Source organism: Sprattus sprattus (genome assembly GCF_963457725.1).
Source record: "Sprattus sprattus genome assembly, chromosome: 1".
Lineage (NCBI taxonomy): Eukaryota > Metazoa > Chordata > Actinopteri > Clupeiformes > Clupeidae > Sprattus > Sprattus sprattus.
In genome coordinates this window covers 56,525,894-56,545,568 of record NC_137920.1, presented here as the reverse complement: position 1 = coordinate 56,545,568, position 19,675 = coordinate 56,525,894, and the positions used below count along the sequence as shown (strand labels likewise).

General features: G+C 42.1%; 1 protein-coding gene across 1 annotated transcript; it reads right to left on the bottom strand.

The window, feature by feature from the left end:
* Nucleotides 1–755: 755 nt before the first annotated feature.
* Nucleotides 756–16,901, bottom strand: gfpt2 (glutamine-fructose-6-phosphate transaminase 2). Its single transcript, XM_080847575.1, has 19 exons — nucleotides 16,804–16,901; nucleotides 15,937–16,044; nucleotides 15,606–15,701; nucleotides 15,383–15,508; nucleotides 14,808–14,866; nucleotides 14,017–14,151; nucleotides 12,799–12,860; nucleotides 11,762–11,841; nucleotides 9,785–9,893; nucleotides 8,078–8,241; nucleotides 7,772–7,867; nucleotides 7,397–7,494; nucleotides 7,166–7,286; nucleotides 6,697–6,854; nucleotides 5,805–5,919; nucleotides 5,453–5,580; nucleotides 4,827–4,994; nucleotides 3,456–3,617; nucleotides 756–3,061 (listed from the first exon to the last, which is right to left on the bottom strand). Exons 1-19 carry the CDS (start codon nucleotides 16,808–16,810, stop codon nucleotides 3,017–3,019), a joined length of 2,037 nt encoding a protein of 678 aa, XP_080703701.1. The 5' UTR covers nucleotides 16,811–16,901; the 3' UTR covers nucleotides 756–3,016.
* Between the last annotated feature and the right edge of the window lie 2,774 nt (nucleotides 16,902–19,675).

Genomic DNA, 19,675 nt, shown 5'->3' with positions numbered 1-19,675 from the left:
TGAAGCATGACTGTAGGGGCGGAGGTTGGAGGGACAATAATTCGACGGCAATGCGAGTTTAGCCAGAATGACGTAATGGCGTAGCAGAGTCAATTTCAAGTTTTGATGGGCACAGAAAAGTTAGGCCAAGTGTGCAAAAGCCGTCATCTTAAAGACATATTTAAGATATTAAACGCAAATAGTTAAAAAAAAAAACATGCAAAAGCCAGACAACAAAACATAGTCACCAGCTATTTCGAGGTCCTGCTATCAATAATATTTTTTTGGCGACCCAAGACGCATCCCATCCATGGTTTTAATTTCTCGGTGGGAGTGAAGGTGGAGCAGCTAATCAATTTTAAGATGTACTGTTTCATATAAACTTTCCATAACTTAAGAACGAGAAAACCTCGCAAGATGCAAGAAATACCACATGATGTCATAATTATGAAATGTCAAACGCGGACGTTATTTACATCATCAGTGTCAGACGATTCCATCAGGATCTGCTCCCATTTCCCTCATGGTAAGATTTAGGAAGTCGATCAGGAATATCAGTATCATTCTACAGATAGACACATCCTCTGAATATTATTTTGCTTTATTAAGCAGCATGTATGTATGTATATACAATAATTTCACAGCGGTAGACATGGTGTAAACATGGTCATCTTTAATTAAAATCTTCATTCAATAGAAACGTACCAAATACAGCAATTAATCACATTTCCGTCTAAAGAGGAAATGAATCCTTTCCAAAAGTCTGAAAATGTTCATGCTATGTTCCCCCAGGATGAGGCCACTGCTGGAAGAGCATGTGAGTAGGCCTGCACTGATGCCCTGATGTACCATGCTGTTGTGATGTTCATGTACTGTGCTGCACTGTTCCACAAGCATTACTGATTACCACCACAGAGAATGATTGATATATGAGTATAAAAGAAAATGACAAAGACAGAAAAAAGAAAAGAGTCCTTACAGTTTAGAGAATATTCTTCACCAAAGAATCTACTAGTAGTCTTGCCAGGTGTGATCTTGTCACAGTTTTGGAGACAACGTATTGGAATTTTGGGTTGTAAATGTGAGAAGAAATCTGTAACCGACAAGGCAATCCTTAAAGTTATGTGGGTTTGCTGCAACCCAGCCCGACTTAATTTCTCCCCCCACGTTGTTTGAACTGCTGACTATAACCTTTAGCTTCACAGACGGCACAATAGCCATGTCTTAGCAAAGAGGACTTATTAGAAGACTAGAATAACACTATTTGCTACATTTGTTTGGTGATTAGGAGTCAAAAAATATATTTACCTACCTACCCATATTTATATTTGGATGGTACGGCAAACCAACATATTGGTTGGCAAGGCAGGCTCCAAGTCTTATGATCAAACTCACTGCACTCTTACCCTCAACCCCACCTTCATGAGCTAACTGAATAGTTTCAAAATGTCAAACTAAGGTAAGAGGTTCATGTGATAGATCTCACACATCTTTAAGCCAAACATTTATACAACTGTTTCCAGACACATATGCAACATCTGGTTCTGCAAGCTCATAGACTGAGAGACACGGTGAAGGGGGAAAAAAGGCACTTGAGTCTATTAACATATCAATGCCCTGGATAAGTTGGTATACAAACTGTACAGTACGCTATACTATTTATGATCAACAAGATCAAAGGTCTTCTTCTGAAGAGATGTCCAGGTAGTAGATTAGGAATCCTTAATATCTTCAGCCCAATTCTTTGGTACATGAATAATAGAATGTCTTCGATATAAACAAAACTTGTAAGATAAAACTGTCTGATTTAGCTGAATTTTGTTAATCTGTTCATTTAAAACAGGTCTGCAGTAAGAACTACATGCACATTATCACAAAATAATTGACTGCATAGTTTAAAGCTTTCTTCATGTAAACAATGATATATGTTCTTTCCCAAGAACAATAGAAAAAAAAATTAGAACATTCCACACAACAGGCCATATTGATTGGCCCTGTGATCATTGGTATAGTAACAATTTCATAACCACACAGCTTCAACTGTATAAACCCTGTGGCTGATGCAAAAGGGTGGTCATCAAATTGCCTTAGCACAGAAAATCTTCCATTTACCCAGATCACTGAGGTTTGTTTATGGCAGACTGACATGACAGTTGGACAAAAGGAATGACAGTGATATTATCATACTGAACATAACCAAAAACTACGGAGTTGGAATAATAATAATAATAATAGAGTACAGGACAAAAATGATTCAAAACCTTAATGGGAATATAAACCACGTGATTGGCACAATCAGTGAGGGCTGGTGCATTACCATTACTGCCATTTATGATGAGGACTACCATGACAGATGGTATGTTCAGCAGTCCAAAAGCACACAGTTCAATGCTTCCCTTTTGAAAGGAAATGTAACCAGTATTGAGCCTGTATTTCATGCACTTGCAAAGCGTTGCCTTCACTAGTCCTATCTCTGAAATATCCAAATGAAGTGTGGCATTTCACATGCAAAACCACCAATATAAAATGAATGATTCCTTCATGTATATATTACTCTATATACAACATAAAATAGAACATGAATACATATAAGACAAACAAGTGCTGAAACATTATTCTTTAAGACGCACCGCATATGATACCATCATTAAGTTCACATCAAACTTCAGCTTCTTTGCTAATTAAAAGCAAGGAGCAGACTCAAAGGCACATTTTAGAATCCCGTCACTTTTGGAGGAAAAAGTCACATTAAGTCCTTAAAGTAAAAAGGCACAAAAATTATACAAATCATTTAAATAATTAACTCTTTAAAAAATAAAAATGTTTAAAACATTCACTGATTCCATTTCATTTTGCCCGGAATGTTGTCTTCAGAATTTGGTCATCACAGAAAATGACAGTAATTGTAAACGGACACACACTTTCTTTCTCCCTTCCACCCACTCCCACACATAGTAAACACAAAATTATGATTGCACTTAGTTTCTTAACTTCTTTCTTTACTCCAGTTTGTCCTTGTTCTGCATTTTGGCAGGTGTTACTCCACAGTCACAGATTTTGCCAAGTTCCTGGGGCAATCCACCTGATGAAGGTAAACCACATCATTAGCATCACATGATGAGAGCACCACACATGAAGAGAATGGAAAAAAAAACATGGCCTACACTAGCAGTCAGTTATGGGAACACATATTGAACTCTTAAATCTTTGATCATCAATGACAGTCATACCTATACACACACACACACACACACACACACACACACACACACACACACACACACACACACACACACACACACACACACACACACACGTACACAAAAACACACAAAAGAAGTTTCAAGAGCTCTGGTGAGGACAGACGAGGAGAATAAGAAGAAGGAATATGAAGAGAGAACGATAACATTTACAGACAAGGTACGCTGCACCAACAATGTGAGAAGTGCGTGGGGGTGGTCACTATTTCAACGTACATCGTATCCTCTAAGCACAGCCAGGTGGAAGGACATGAGCTGCAGGGGGATGACGCTGAGGATGCCCTGTAGGCAGTCCACCGTCTGAGGGACCTCGATGGTCTTATAGGCACACTTGGAGATCTCGGGGTCGTCCTGGCAGCATATGATGATGGGTCGCCCCTAAAGACAAAGCCAGAGGGAGGAGAGAAGGTCACACTAATATAAAAACTACATACAGAAGTGGACAGCATTTGCAAGTGAGCAGCTCTCTCTGGGTCTGTTTGACAGCTTAATGTCACAGTAAATGCCAGCAACCTTAAGTTCTGCTTATGTAAACAAATAAACGATACATAGGTTTCATCGCGTCTCATAGTGCCATTACTTTGATAATAGTTTGGTGCAGTTGTAGCTTAGCCTATAACTTGCAGCAGAGGTTATGCAAGAAATATGGGTTTACAATGATCGTGCTTGCAACAGTAAACAATGCATTTGTGTTTGCCTCTTTGTCTTAGAATGCTTGAAAAGTGTGCATTTAAAAGCCACAATTTAGTTGAATTTTAAGTCTTTAGTAGTTTTACGTATAATTCTTAAGGTTTCACGTGTCTTATGGCCGGTTCACACTACAGGATTGTCGGATATTCCTTCACGATTTAACAGGTCACACTATGCGATCACAGAGCCACGACTTCGGGCTTCTTCTTGGTCGGAAGACTGGCCACACTACAAGATCATGAATCTTTGTATCCAATAGCCTAGGTAGCAGCTAGCTACTTTTGATAGGCTACGTAAACTTTTGAGGTAGGCTATCAAACGTCAATTTCCGGGTAAAACTGAAAACCAACATTAACACCAACATTTTGTATCCTACATTTTGTAACCTACATTTACAATAATAACCGTTTATCAGGCTGGACATTCGCTATACAGGCCAGAGTGAGGTTTATGCTAGGTTTACGCTATGGCAACTATGGATACGTCATTGCGATTCACCCCAAAATTCTGACATGCCAGACTTTTCGTCGTGGGGTTTTCGAACCTAGCAGACGAAAAAAATCGCAGGTCGCAAGTATGTCACACTACAAGACCTCGACTCGCAGACTTTTCAAAATCGGGCCCGATCTTGCAAATTTGTCGGCGACAAAGAAATCGGGGCAAAATCTGGCTGAAATCGTGTAGTGTGAACCGGCCATAAGCAGGACGTCGTCATTCCTTTGATATCCTTTGTGTACACTATATAGCCTACACTTTATTAATGTTTATAACATGTCATTGAAACAACGGTAAGTTTCAAATTTGTCTGGTCAAATGAATTCCTTCTGGACATTGGGCCATCAAGAAAAAAATCCTGGTGGAGACCCTGTTCGTTTGTATGTTTTGGGAGGCCCTTACCTGTCTGGCTGTGACCTGCTGCAGTGCGTTGTGGCATTTGGTGTAGCAGGCATCTCTCATGACCACCATGATGACAGGCATGTCCTTATCGATGAGAGCCAGCGGACCATGCTTCAGCTCCCCAGCCAGGATGCCCTCTGAGTGCATGTAGGTGATCTCCTTTATTTTCTGTCCGGAAGATGAACACGGTCAGGCTAACACGAAAGCACATCTTATACACATAAAGGTACTGTACTTGCAGGTTCTCTTTCCAAGCAGAACATGCGGTATCTAAAAAAAATTGACGGATCTCAGCCATTATAGTTCTCCAGTCACAATACCGACCCTCTGTGGGGAGGGCTTCTCATTTCTGCTCCCAAGTCTGATGTGTACACGAACAGGAGATGATGATGAGGAGATATAAATTATTCGTCAGGCCTGAATCTCAGAGAGAGAGAACATCTCCTCACCATAGAGGATGTGTGTGTAGAGTCATGCATCAAATGAATGTTGGTGGTGGACAGAGGGGACGTACCGCCACCGGTATGACTGTGTCTGAATGATTACTGGACTGTGTGTAAAGCGACTTTGAGAACTTAGAGAAGCGCTATATAAGATAAATGAAATTAAATAGAGTTGTGACTCACCAGCGCCCCCTCCAGGCAGGTGGCGTAGTTGTATCCACGGCCCATGACCAGTAGGGACCTCTGCTGGTACAGCTCCTCCGCCATGCTTTTAATGTGCTCGTCCAGAGCCAGGACCTGTTTTATCAGCGCTGTGAACAGCCATTACAGAATGGTGTTATGGACTTAGACGTTACATGAACGTGACATTCCTTACTGAAACCTATGCTCTCAAGCAAGCAGTGTGGTGCTCTGAACAATGTCATTGAACTTAGAAAGGTGATCAAGTTTGTTTTAAAGACAAGTGTGGAAGTCTGCAAGTGGCAGTAGGTGGTACGGCGGGGCTGCCAAGCGGTCCTGAGGCTGCGGTGCCCACCTGGTAGCTGGCGCAAGCCACTGATGATCTCCAGCCTCCTCTTCTGCAGAGACAGCCTGTCCTCACTCATCATCAGGGCAAACATGATGAGTGCCACAAACTGGCTGGTGTAGGCCTGTGGAGCAAAGCAACACATTTACACTTTTAACACACATAGACCACACACACATGCACACTCCTCTCACACGTTTAACACACATAGACAACACTCTCTCTCACACACACACATGCACACTCCTCTCACACGTTTAACACACATAGATTACACGCTCTCTCACACATGCACACTCCTCTCACACGTTTAACACACATAGACCACACACTCTCTCTCACACATGCACACTCCTCTCACATGTTTAACACACATAGACCACACACTCTCTCTCACACATGCACACTCCTCTCACACGTTTAACACACATAGACCACACACTCTCTCACACACACATGCACACTCCTCTCACACGTTTAACACACAGACCACACACTCTCTCTCACACACATGCACACTCCTCTCACACGTTTAACACACACAGACCACACACTCTCTCACTCTCTCTCTCTCACATGCACACTCCTCTCCATACAATTTATGCTACGGGTAACGGGGAAACAGAATATTTATTTTGTTACCAACTATTTCACTATGAACTTTGACTATTCGCTGTGGACTCTCGGCTGGTTCAGCAAGAAATAATGTTAAAGGGGATAGACTACATTTGACACCTTAAACTGGCGTCATTGCAAAGGGATCACGTCTTTTTAAAATATCATATAACATCACACACAGTAGCCCCATACAGTATTGGATCAGAATAACCCTGTGATAAAATGCGAATAGAGATGCTTATACTGTACTTATGTATTAATGGAGCTTGTGTCACTGTTGTACCTTGGTGCTGGCCACTCCAATTTCAGGGCCTGCGTTGCTGTGAACACCGCAGTCGGTTTCCCTGGAGATGGAGCTGCCCACTGTGTTGGTCACGCCAACAGTGAGTGCACCGCGCCCCTGACAGTACCTTAAAGCCATCAGGGTGTCTGCAGTCTCACCTGGACATTCAACACAACATGGCAGTTACTATGGATAGCATTATCCTCATGGCAACACCATTTTCTTATTCTTTACAATACCATTAACACAGCATTTCACAGGTTGTATTTTTTGAATGTATTCTGTCTGTCAGTTAATACGGTATCTTGCAATTAGTGTGGTTAGCTACCAGTGGCTAAACCGCAACAGAAAGACAGGAAACATGGGTGCTTTTGTTCTAAAAGAGATAATATATATGTATCATAGTGCTACAACATGTGGAAATGTTACTTGTTATGAGAAACAGAAACTTAAACACTTAAGGTCCTACCTGACTGGCTTATGAAGAAACAGACGTCGTCTCTGAACACAGGTGTGATGCGGTCCAGGAAGTCACTGGCCAACTCCACCATAACCGGGAGCTCAGTCAGCTCCTCCAGGATTTGCCGGGTCTGTGGAGGGGCAGAGAGATTGAGAAAGACAGACAGACAGACAGAATATAACTCAAGTTCAATATACCGTATAGACAGACAGTGAGAGATCATTCTAGTCTGGGGCTTACCGCCACACCAGCATGGAAACTGGTCCCACAGCCAATTATGATCAGGCGGCGGCATCGCCTAATTTCCTTCAAATGGTCATTTAACCCTCCCAGCACCACTGTGGAAACAAACAAACACACACATACATTATATAATACATACTGTATATGCCCCAAAATATGCCTTATTATACATACAGTCAGGAACGAAATGATAGAATAGAGTACATTTTCTATGAACTTTTCTTGACCATAAAAATGACAGAATAATGCTGTATCTTAACTGTGCCCCTATTACTAATGTCTCCAACTGCATGGCACTAAATCTGTCTGACTGACTGAAAGGTAAAAGGTTGCAATTGTCATCAAGGTGAGAGGACACTGAGGGTACCGTACCTGTATTTGTGTCAAAGCAAATCCGTCCTCTCATTGTGTTGAATACTGACTCAGGCTGCTCAAAAATCTCCTTTTGCATAAAGGCCTTGAAGTTCCCTGAAAAAAGAAAGAGTAAATCAACACACAGGCTCTGCCCACACAGAGAAAATACCCAGGCTACCTGTACCACACGGCTTATCAAAACCCTTTTTCTTCTTTGTGAGTGTGAGTGTGAGGGGACAACATTAGCTCCTGTGTGTATCAATGTGTTTTGCCTCAGATCAGTCTAAGTGCGTTGCATAGACGTGTTCTCCAGTGGGTTCTGACCTTTCATGATCTGCTGCAGCTCCATCTGCAGGGTCTGGATGACCCGGGCGGACTCCTCACCCGCGCATCGGCTCACGCGGTGCAGGGACAGCTTGCCCTCGGCCACCGCGGCAATATCACCGTCTTCCAGGTACACCACCTTGTTGGTGTGCTCGATGATGGCGCTGAGGAACACACAAATGTGCACACACACACACACACACACACACACACACACACACACACACACACACATCCGTCAAGTCAACTGCTCAATTTGGTTTCTAATATAAGCTAGTGTGCCTTACAGCCCTGTAACTGGGATGAATGGAAAACATAAACACTGAAACAGCCAAAGACAGTGAATGTGTGACAAATAGAAACCTTCAACAAAAAAATTATCAAACAGATAGTCTTGAGATTAGGGCTGAACGATTTGGGAAAATAATCTAATTGCGATTTTTCCCCCAAAATATTGCGATTGCGATCCGATTTTTAAAAATGTTATCCTCTTTTTTCTCCAACAAAACGTACTGAATGATTTAAATATGACACAATATTAGATACATTGAGTGTGAAATATTCTTTCCCACATTATACATTTGTATTTAACTGCTCATTACAGAAACAAATCGGTGGCTTTGCCACTGGGCATTTAAGTTATTTAAACAAAGTCAAGTATAAACACAAGGCATGCACTTTTTAAATTGGCCTTATGCAGAAATTGTACTTCGGGGTTAGGGTTAGGATAAGCAGTTTTACCTTAAAATAACAGCTTTGAAAATTGGGGCGCTACAATGACTTTTAATATGGAGAATCGCCTCTGTGCCATTGCCATACCAGGGTCTGTAGGCAAATGACTGCGTTATGTAAGTGTGCCTGAAGCCGCCTGGTTTTTACTGTCTGCCGAACTAGTAAGTAGCTTATTTGCCGTCTTGTGTTGCACTTGCTTGATGTTTGACTGTGTTAGGACAGTTGTTGACTAACTAGTTGGTCATAGTGTCAAAGTAAGCACATTTCAAGAGATTTCGCTAGTTTGAGCCACTAGCATCTCGTTAGTGATTAGCAAGTGGTCCGTTATGCTGCTTTAATCACTGTGTGCAAAATTTTCCATTTAAAAAATGGAATTTATCGCGGTTTTTATTTAAGTTGCGGTTTGAAAATCGCGTCTCATCATATCGTGATTAGACCGCAAATGCAATTAATCGTTCAGCCCTACTTGAGATCATTGTTAACATAAGCACTATTTTTGGCTATTAATACTATTAATATTAAGACTTATAATCATAGTTGTTTATGGCCAGCAGAGAGCACTGTTGGCTTCAAAGACTTGCCCAAAGACAGACAATCAATCATCTCCGCATACTGAGCAGACAAATCTACTATTTTAAGTCCTTTCAAACTATACCATATCAAAATACAAAAGGCATCCATTTTAAGCAAAAAGTTAATCTTTTCGAACTGGCCAATGTAGTATCACACTGACAAGAAATAGGAGCAGTTTACTATCAAAACTGGCCCTTTAATATCATCCTCATCTAGATGATACCTAGATAAAGACGCCAAAATAATCAGTCCCTTGTGCCTCTGGGTTACTAAGAAAAACATAACATAAGCTGTCGACGTTGAGTTTTCTTTATTCGAATGATATCCTTTTGATAAAAAAAAAAAAATCACTAAAAGCCGTGTATGTGTATAGATTGTGCATGGTGTGTCTGAAGTTCCTACCTGGCATCAGAAGCAAAATAGAATTCCACTGCCTTTCTGTCACAGACGGAGTGTAGGGATGTGCTGCTGTCAACTCTGTTGCGGAAGTTTTTCTTCGCGATGAAGTCTCCTGGAGGGACAACAGGACAGATGCACGTGAGGCACTATCCGCATGTTTTTATACTTTCTCAGATGCACATGAGGCACTATCCTCATGTTTTTATACTTACTCAGATGCACATGACATGAGGCACTATCCTCATGTTTTTATACTTACTCAGGGGGACGACAAAAACAAGGGCAAACCCAGAGCCAGGCAAATCCACATGGGGGTTTACTGAATTATGTTTTTTTTTTATGCTTTATTTAAACAAACAGCAGATACAATACAGCTACTATAGCATACCAATAGCTACAGGACTAAAGAAGAGGACGGTGGAATACAGATAAATAGGAAGCAGTGACACACAAACCAGAGCGAAATTAAAAAACCTAGGAAACAACAGTTCATTTCCTAGAAAATGGGCACTTATATCAGCTTATATCAACAAGATACGGAAAGGCCATGTGCTTCTGTTAATCTTATCTTTGCCTGACTGTAATGTCTTGGAAGAATGATGACTTGCACTTTTTCTATGACTCGATGAAGAACAAGACAGCCAGTGCTGTGGCAATGATTGTAATTAGCATAAGTTGTAGGGCACATACACCACTGTCTATTGCTCTTTTGAGCTGTGCATGATGCTCAACATAAAGAGACACACCTAAGAGTGTGTTGTCCCTCTTGTACTACAGTCTCTACCATGGACACTCAAATTCATAGTGAGAGAATTCAGGGTGCTTTGTAGAACATGCTGGACTTTGTAAAACTCACCTTGCCAAGCTATTCTGCTATTAATCTTTCAACTGGTGGACAAATGGTGGATTCAAAAAGAGACAACCAATTTGAATTTTCCTAAATATTACCTACACTGATTAATCCTGGTGTATTAATATAAAAGTGTCTAGCTGGCCCACTGTGTTTTTTGCCTGTAACTGGTTTCTAACTGAGTGTACTGGGCCTTTTCAGGTCAGTATGGTTTCATGGGCTAGTTCAGTTATTTGAGCCCAGCACATCAATTAAGAATGGTAATTCATGTTCTGCATTATATAGTTGCACTCAACACACTTGCGCAATTCATCATCACCCAGACAATGCTACAAGACCTACTGAATCTCTAAACTAATTCACTATTGTTATTCATACACAGCACACCCACCTTACATTGAACTTCCTCAGATAAGATTAGGAGTATTTACATTCTTCTGAGAAGTGGCCTTCCAATACCTATGATATGAGCGAATGAGCAGAACTGACAAAAATACTTCAGAGTGGCAGGGAGTATTAAGAGGCCAAATCCCTCTTAATTTGCACATGTCGTTCTAACAGATCTCACAGCCCATGTACCAGACCACATACAATTTGACTGACAGAATGGAAATTATGGAAACTAACTTGTCTGAATTACGTCAATGGCAAAAACAACTTTCTCCTTTGACGCCCAATGGCATTGAACTTTCACTACACACCTCACTGCTTTGCACCATAGGTTAAGGGAAAACGGCAAACATGGCACCATGGAAAAGGTAATTCTACGCTGTCATTCAAAGCTGCCACGCCTTCTGACTGAAAGTGCTCTGCTGCGTTTTAAGCAAACAGGGGCGACAAAAAAGAACAAGTATGGCCAACAGGATCCTTGTTGTGTTTTTAGTAACCGGCCAAACGAAGAGCCAAATGAGACCCAGCTGCTGCTATCCCTCTGTGGGTCTGGCCTGGCCAAGTCCTACCCCACCCAGCTGCGTAGCCCACTGTGTTCTCATTCCCCACGTCATCGGTGACGCGTGGACCATTAATCACTGCAGATTGCGCAACACCAGACGGACCATTTGCCATCGAGTCCCCGGTGGTGATACCACTTGAGTGAAGTGAAGTCAGACATAGCTAAGATAGAGACTCACCATTGTTGTACTGGATGGGGATCTGGTCCCGGGACAACTCATACTTGCTGTGCACTCCAATCAGCAGGGGACTTCCTCTCCTGAGTTTGGACAGATACAGCAAAACAGAGAGATATGGAGAGAAAGAGAGAGACCGAGAGAAAGAAAGACAGAGAGACAGAGAATGAAAGAAAGACAGAGAGAGAGCAGAGAGACACCGTTATCTTCTTGTCTATGTGTGATCCTGAACAAAAGCATTGCTTTTTTAATAAACACACTAAGCAGTTGTACTGAGTGTACAGTGCCAGAGAATGTTTTATGAGTCAGATGTGAAAGTGGAGCTGCGTGAGGTCTCTCCTCCACATGGACTTCTTCTATCCGTCAAACATCAGAAGTACAGCACACAGCAAACAGTCTTGCGAAAGAACTCACTGACTCATGTTACATGCTACGCTTTAAGCCATCATTCAAATGATTTAAGAAAAACAGTAGTTTGTATAAACTTGTAGTTTGCATATTTGAATATACGTTTTAAAATATCAAATAACGCTTCACCCACAGATCTGTACAGAATCCATAACCCCTGTGTCTGTAACATTCACAACCGCAGTAAACCAGGGCTTCTGAGTCGTGTCTATAGGATGGGGAGGATGCACTAAAACAAAGCTCCCCTGAGACCGCCCTGCAACTTGAGAGCTTGACCTACTTGACAAGCAATTCCCTTCAAAGATCTACAATAAAACACAATACACACATGCACATGCGCATTCACTCTGCATAGCACATCTGAGTGAGTGCGGTGAGAGAACCAAAAGGACCAATCCTCAAGTGCCTTTACTAAATTCTTAACTAATAAGCTCAGTAAAACAAATGTGCCTGATCCTGTTGTCAATAAAAGATAAAACAAAACATGGTTCCATTTAGTCCTTGACAAAGGTCAGATTGTTAAACGCGTACTTTCTGTAATGTGTTGATAATGTGCGGCCCATCTTGTAGCCTTCACAGGCTGATAGTTGACTGCAGGCAATAAACCACAAAAAAACGTTAATCTTACAAACCTTGTGGCGATAGCCTCTCCTGGGAAGTGAATGCTCTTGAAAACAAGAGCGAAGGCCCCCTCCTTGGGAGAGAAAAGATCAGTAAAAAAAACATGATAGTAAACAACATGAAGAAATACTGGTGGACCCTTGGTGCGGTTTCGACATTTTAATCTGGAATGGACTTTTTCTCTATTTTCTAGTCAGCTGCTCTGTCAGTGACATATGAAAATTTCCCCATCAACTCATCAGGCAGAAATGTCTATGTGAATGGCTCCTCTGTAAAAGAACCACGTATTTATCTTGGCCCTTCCAGATGCCTCAATCTGAGAGCTAGGCCCACACTCCCGTCCTGCCCCTCTAGAGCAGAGCAGGGCCCCTGTGTAGAGCGAGGGAGAGGGAGAGAGAGGGGAGGCAGGGGGACAGGCGCAAAACATGAAGAACAGAGGTCCACACACTGGGCCCGGGAATAAGAGCCGTCTGTGTGCGAGGTCCACAGCTCCTATCTCCTGGCCTCCGGCAGCCTTCTCTCTGACTGAACATACACCGTCACGGAGGGAGCAGAAAGCAGGGGGGGGGGGGGGGGGGGGGGGGAGTTGGAGAGCCCAGAGCCCCACAAATATACGCATTCTACTTCACAGACACCACATGTGTGCTTAAGCAACTCACACAAACAAACACACACGCAAACACACACACACACACAACCTCCAGAGGTTGCATCTGTTTCCAATTTAGCCTGAAGGCAAAGCTGGATCCTCAGCTTTCTCCTCGTTCAATTTAAGACACCAATAACTCACTCCCTTATTCTCGTCGTAGAACTCTTCTCTTCATTGTACTGCTCCAGCAGACACACAAACAGAACGTGGCTCATAAAGGGGTGGCTTCTCTCTTGCCGGGATTTGTGTTGGTGTCGAGTTCTGTTACTGCAGTGACCCAATAGGCTTATGTGACTAACTCTTGGCAACACCCAACAAAAAAGATGGTCACTTTCATCACCAGTCTAATATTGTTTAATTATGAGCCCACACTTGACCGCAGCATGGAGGAAAATACGTGACTAAACTTTTTGTCTAGCCTGTGCATATGATTTCTCTCTCTCTCTCTCTCACACACACACACACACACACACACACACACACACACACACACACACACACACACACACGCGCACACACACACACGCACACACACACACACACACACACACACACACACGCCAGCAGTCCTGATGCTTACCAGCTGTTGGATTACGCGCTCCACCAGGGTGGAGAAGGACACATAATCGTTCTCCCGGTTGTCATAGAGATACTTGATCAGCTTGGGGATGACCTCTGTGTCGGTGTCAGACTCAAACTCATAGCCTTTGGAATTCTGTCAGAAGGGTGGGACACCACAGTTAAAGTAAAGGCCATTGGCAAAACAAAGGATGTGGTCGCAATGAAAAAGGGGAGGACGTTTTTTGTATACCCTGGAATGAACCAAGCCTTCTGTACCTCTCGCCTACTGAACTGCACATGCTCTCTTTACTGCCAGAAAGACTTTGGACCCCATAATTCATCATGGCCTCTTGTTACTATGTTACTGCAGTGCACAACGGTCTAACAGTAAATAAAACAGTTCATGAAGTTTAAGACCTCTAATGAAATTGACATATATTTCTAAACAGAACTAATCACACTTTAATGAACTGCTTGCTCTGATGCTTTTACAGATCAAACTGTCCTACTAGTAAAGGTTCATGGAATTACAGTCCAACGACTGCGTACTGAACCTTATGAGACTATACTGGCATAACATGAAAACATTAAGAAACTACATTTCATTTATAAATGAGAAACAGACGGGAAAGCAAACACCAAGGGAGGCAACCAATCAAACAAAGAAAAACATTTGACTGGTAGAATCCTGTTGTTAACACCTAAAATGTCCTCTATTTATATTGAAACCTTATACATTAGAGTGCAGTTTTCAAAAAGGAAGTTGCCTAAGTGTTGGTGATATCAACATGACAAACTTAATATTCTTACCAGGTACTTCCTGAGCTCTTTGTAATTGGTGATTATGCCATTATGTATAACAACAAACTCTGGGGGAAAAGCAAAAAAGACGCATTCATTAAGAACCCAATGTACAACTTCGTTCAGTAGCAATAAAGCTAAGCTTTACTTTTTCTAGCTTCATCATTTTTTTTTTTACATTAAGCCATTTTATTTTGACTCTTTGATTACATAAAACCAAAGTCAATACTATATGGATTATCTACCCCCTCAGAACCCCTTACAACATGAAAGTGAATTCACATCTAAGTGAAAACACACACATCCATGTTGTCATTACACAGTAACAGTGTATGTGTGCTGTTCCAAAGTCCTTTGCGAAACATCGCATTACATTCATCATCATAGCAACTAGAAGTGTTGGTCGCTGTTGCATGCCGGAGATGTCAAAAAGGAGGACAAATGGCCAAAAAGGGAGGACATCCAACCGTGGGACAACCACGAGGCTGATAAAACAGATTGTCCGGACAAGTTCGGACAAGTAGTCACCTTAGTGCTGAAGGAAGCCTCACAATTCAGTAGAACAGTTGAACTGACAAACTTACCGTTGTTTTTGTCAGATCGGTGCGGGTGGCAGTTGACGGCACTGGGTTCTCCATGTGTCGCCCAGCGAGTGTGAGCAATGCCAAAGTGTATATCCAGCTCAGCATCCAGGTAGATGGAGTCATTTTCTAAAATTCAAAGTCACAATTGGGACATGTCATACGTTGCACACCAGAAATTAACCAAGTGCATCAGCAACCTAATCAAAAGCATTGCCTGACTTACTGCAGAGAGCTTCATCCAGGGCTGTCACCTTCCCTCTTTTCTTAAACAGGCAAATGCTGCCATTGCCTTCTTTCCTTGAACCATCGACAGCAACACCTGAAAAAAGGAACAGGAAATGAGACACGAGCCACTATCCAAGTTAGTGGCTATCCATAACTCAACGTAATGTAATGATGTCAATACTGACTTCTATAAACATAAACAATTCAAGTGCTGCAACAACCTGAAAGCTGAAACTTTGTGACAATATAACGTTACAATTGTTCGGTGAAAGTGATACATCTATCTAATCCTTTCGTGTTCATGATATTTTAGCAACTATTACGCTTACCCGCGGAATCATATCCCCGATACTCAAGTCTCTGCAGTCCTTTAACTAGTGTATCAAAGATTTCCTTCCTTGTCCGTGGTACTCGGTAATTCAGGTAAGCAAAAATCCCTGCAGGAGAAAACACACATCTGTAAGTCTGTATTGGCAACCTTAAATGCAGGTAGGCATAATGCTGAAGAGCGTCTGAGAGGACAATTCTTCAATGAAACGAAATGACGTAGCCTATGGCTACAATCAGAATTCGTAACAATGTTCACTTACAAACGACTGCTTTAGCACAAATAGTAACACATCTACCCAACAATGTTCTATCAATGCCTGACACGTTGTTAATAGCAGCTAATCAGTTATCAATACCTACGCAACCAGGCACCTACATTATTCTGTAACCTTAACTGTACATGCTGTAGTGTAGCTAGGCACGATTTTCCACGAGCTCAATGTGTTAAGATGGGAAGGTTAAAGACCTCTTTCGAAGACACGTCCACCTAGCTAGCCAGTTTAGATTAAGACAGTTAATGTTTAGACGTTTGTCGCTGTTAACAACGACAACTTAATCTAACATTTACCCGGCAAGAGATGACGTTTTTCAACGCGTGGTCTTGGTTACACTGTCAAACCATTATTAGCATTTCATTATCAAACAGCTAGCTATCGGTAGCTTGCTTAATTACGTTCGGTAGCTTGTAAATAAAAAGGTAGATTTGAATAAACTAACTCTAGCTAGATGCGAATCCTACCATTATAGGATCAAAGATGATGATACGATTATTAACGTTATGGACATCAAAGCTAGCTAAAGTTACGGCTAATCTAAGCCATCTGAATGATGTCTGACCACTGCAAAATATAGGATAGATTTCTTACCACACATTTTTCAAAGTTCGAAGGTCTTCTTTATTGAAATTCCAAAGCGAGAATATAAATATTTGTTAGCGTTAGGTTTATCGCCTTGTTAACTACCAAATTACAGTGAAAGAATTAATGCGATGCACAGCCGTCGAACTTTTATAGCAGCTGCTCCACCCCTGGTTTCCAGGGCAACCCCATACCCACCTCCTACTACGGGAATGAATGGTCCTTTTAAAGTACAGTTCCAACCAACGGGAATGTAGAATTAAACTATATGTAAAGACCTTCAAGGAAATCGCCTAATCAAAACCTTTCACAATAGCGTATACAAGTCTATGAAAAATTTGACCTGAAAAGAAACTGGACAAATTAATGAACCTGGCTGTGAAAATTCCAACACATTAGGAATGTTCCTAATATTATTTGACTCATAATGATGTGTTTTAATTTAGGACACACTTCAATCACAAGGCAAGGACTTCTCTCTCACATGAACACACATCCTATTGCCCTCTTACCAGGGCCGTGCAGAGACCTTTAGAGGGGCAGGTGCTCGAAGTTAAAAAGGGGGCACATGTAGCACGGATTTGTATAAATGTATTTATCTAGGCCTTTTCTATAGCCTATGTCCACTGGTGTGACGGTCATTTCCACCAGTGTGACGCTGAGTTCATTTCACACTATAGGACAGTGCTGTCACAAGGGGTTGGTTTATACCCCAAGACACACCCACAGCTGCCAACACACACACACATACACACATGGCCATTTCACAAACAGGTGCATACTCATTAGGTTTTAAATGAGTGGGGGAACTTTAAGGGAACAAGGCCTTTAAACTATAATTTTACAGGCAGCAAGTACTGTAGACAGCTGTGTTTCACTGTGAGTATGAAAGTTGTCAAAAGGGTGCAATGTTTATAGTCAATGTGGGTCCATTTCAACTGACCATTTTCAATGAGTGAGATGGAGAGAGAGGGAGGGAGTGAGAGATATGGAGAGAGTGAGAGAGGGAGTGAGACGGATGGAGGGGGGGGGGGGGGGGGGGGGATCCTGCTCAAGACGGATTGTCTGCACTCAAATACACTGTTGCTTGCAGAAATGCCGTGTTTCAGTTTAAGTTGTCGCACTCATACACTGTTGCTATCAGAAATGTTTCAGTTTAAGTTCTCGCACTCGTCCTCTTGTTTCTTCTGCTCAAAGACTTCTGCTCGCTTTCGCTATCTGGCCCTCTCTCTCTCTCTCTCTCTCTCTCTCTCTCTCTCTCTCTCTCTCTCTCTCGGATTGATAGGCCTATGAAATAACGTTACCAAAATTCACCAACCAATACAAAATCATGACGTGAAATTAACGAAAATGCTCTCAGATTTAAAGACCACGCTCTATATTAAACGATACAAACTTCATACATTGACAAGTTTATTTACGGGAGTTAATCAACTATTTTTGGCTCATATTTGCATGCAGTCATTTAGCAGACGCTTTTGTTCAAAGCGACGTAGGCCTACAAGAGAGAGGCATATAAGCCCCTATAGCAAACTTTACACCGAGTTATTCCCGAGTCATCATGGCACATTTGGCATCACAAGGCGACTCGGCTTACCTAGAAAACGGGAGCTCCAGAGACACAACTTATCCGAGGCGTCGGTCAGCAGGTCACGTCAGGGCAGAGTGAGGGCACGTTGTGGATCATGTGACCGACCAAGGTAGATCTAAATTATTATCATTTCGTAAAATGTATTATTATTTTGGAACGCACAGACGGACTTTTCACACACTAATTAAAACATATTAATAATAAAAAAACACTCAACACACAAAAGGGCACTTTGGGCATCAAGGGCAAAAGGGGCAGGTGCTCAAGCCCCCTAAGTCCCCCCCCCCCCCCCCCCCCCCCCTCTGCACGCCTGCCTCTTACACACTCACGTGAGAGGGGAAGTCCAGCACCAAATCACTGAGGGACCATTTCCACACTGACAGTAATCAGTTGGCCAGAAATGGCCTGGTAGCCTATTGTTATTACCACTGTGGTTCATTTCCTTCTTATCCTCCAACCCCTTTCCTCCCTGTGCACTAGTGGCTGCACTTGCAGTTTGTAAAGTCTATCAAGATCGCAGGTGACACCTGCCTCCCTCACTATGGCTCCACAGTAAGCATTGTGGTATTGGTCCGTATCCTGTGCATCATAATCAGCCCGGACCTCATAGGAGTAATATCAACCCCCTAAAAAAGAGTTCACAACGGAGGATAGGCTACTTCCTGCAGCAGCTGAAGAAGTTCATCCAGTACAAATCCAGTGCTTTGACACTGCCATCATGAGTTTATCCTGACTGCGGTTCCCTCACCATCTGGTACACTACCTCCACCAAAAAAGAATACGAGTGGACTGCTGTGTATCATTCACACTGCCAAGAGAGTAATTGGCTGCAACCTGCCATCACTCCAGGACCTGCACAATTCCAGGATCCAGAAGTAAACAGCAAAGATTACAGATTCCACCTGGACAAAAACTCCCCTCTGGCAAAAGCCTGTGCTCCATCAGAACCAAAACCTCATGAGAACAGCTTCTCCCTGACTGCAGTTGGCCTCATCAACAATCCCCAGGTACTCTAGATGCTATCTGATGCTTGAACTATTTTGCACATTGCATTCATTCTTATCATTTTCTTAGACACATTCAGAACATTTTTTGTATATGTTTTTGTATATATATCATTAGATCTATATTTTTTGTGGTGTTTATATATACACCACAAAAATATATATATACATACATATTACCTGTAGTGTATATTTATGAATGTTATGTAGTGTATATTTATGAATCTTTTGAGGTAATTTGAGGTAATTTGGCTGGTCTTTTATCTCACTTTCTGCATCTGAACCA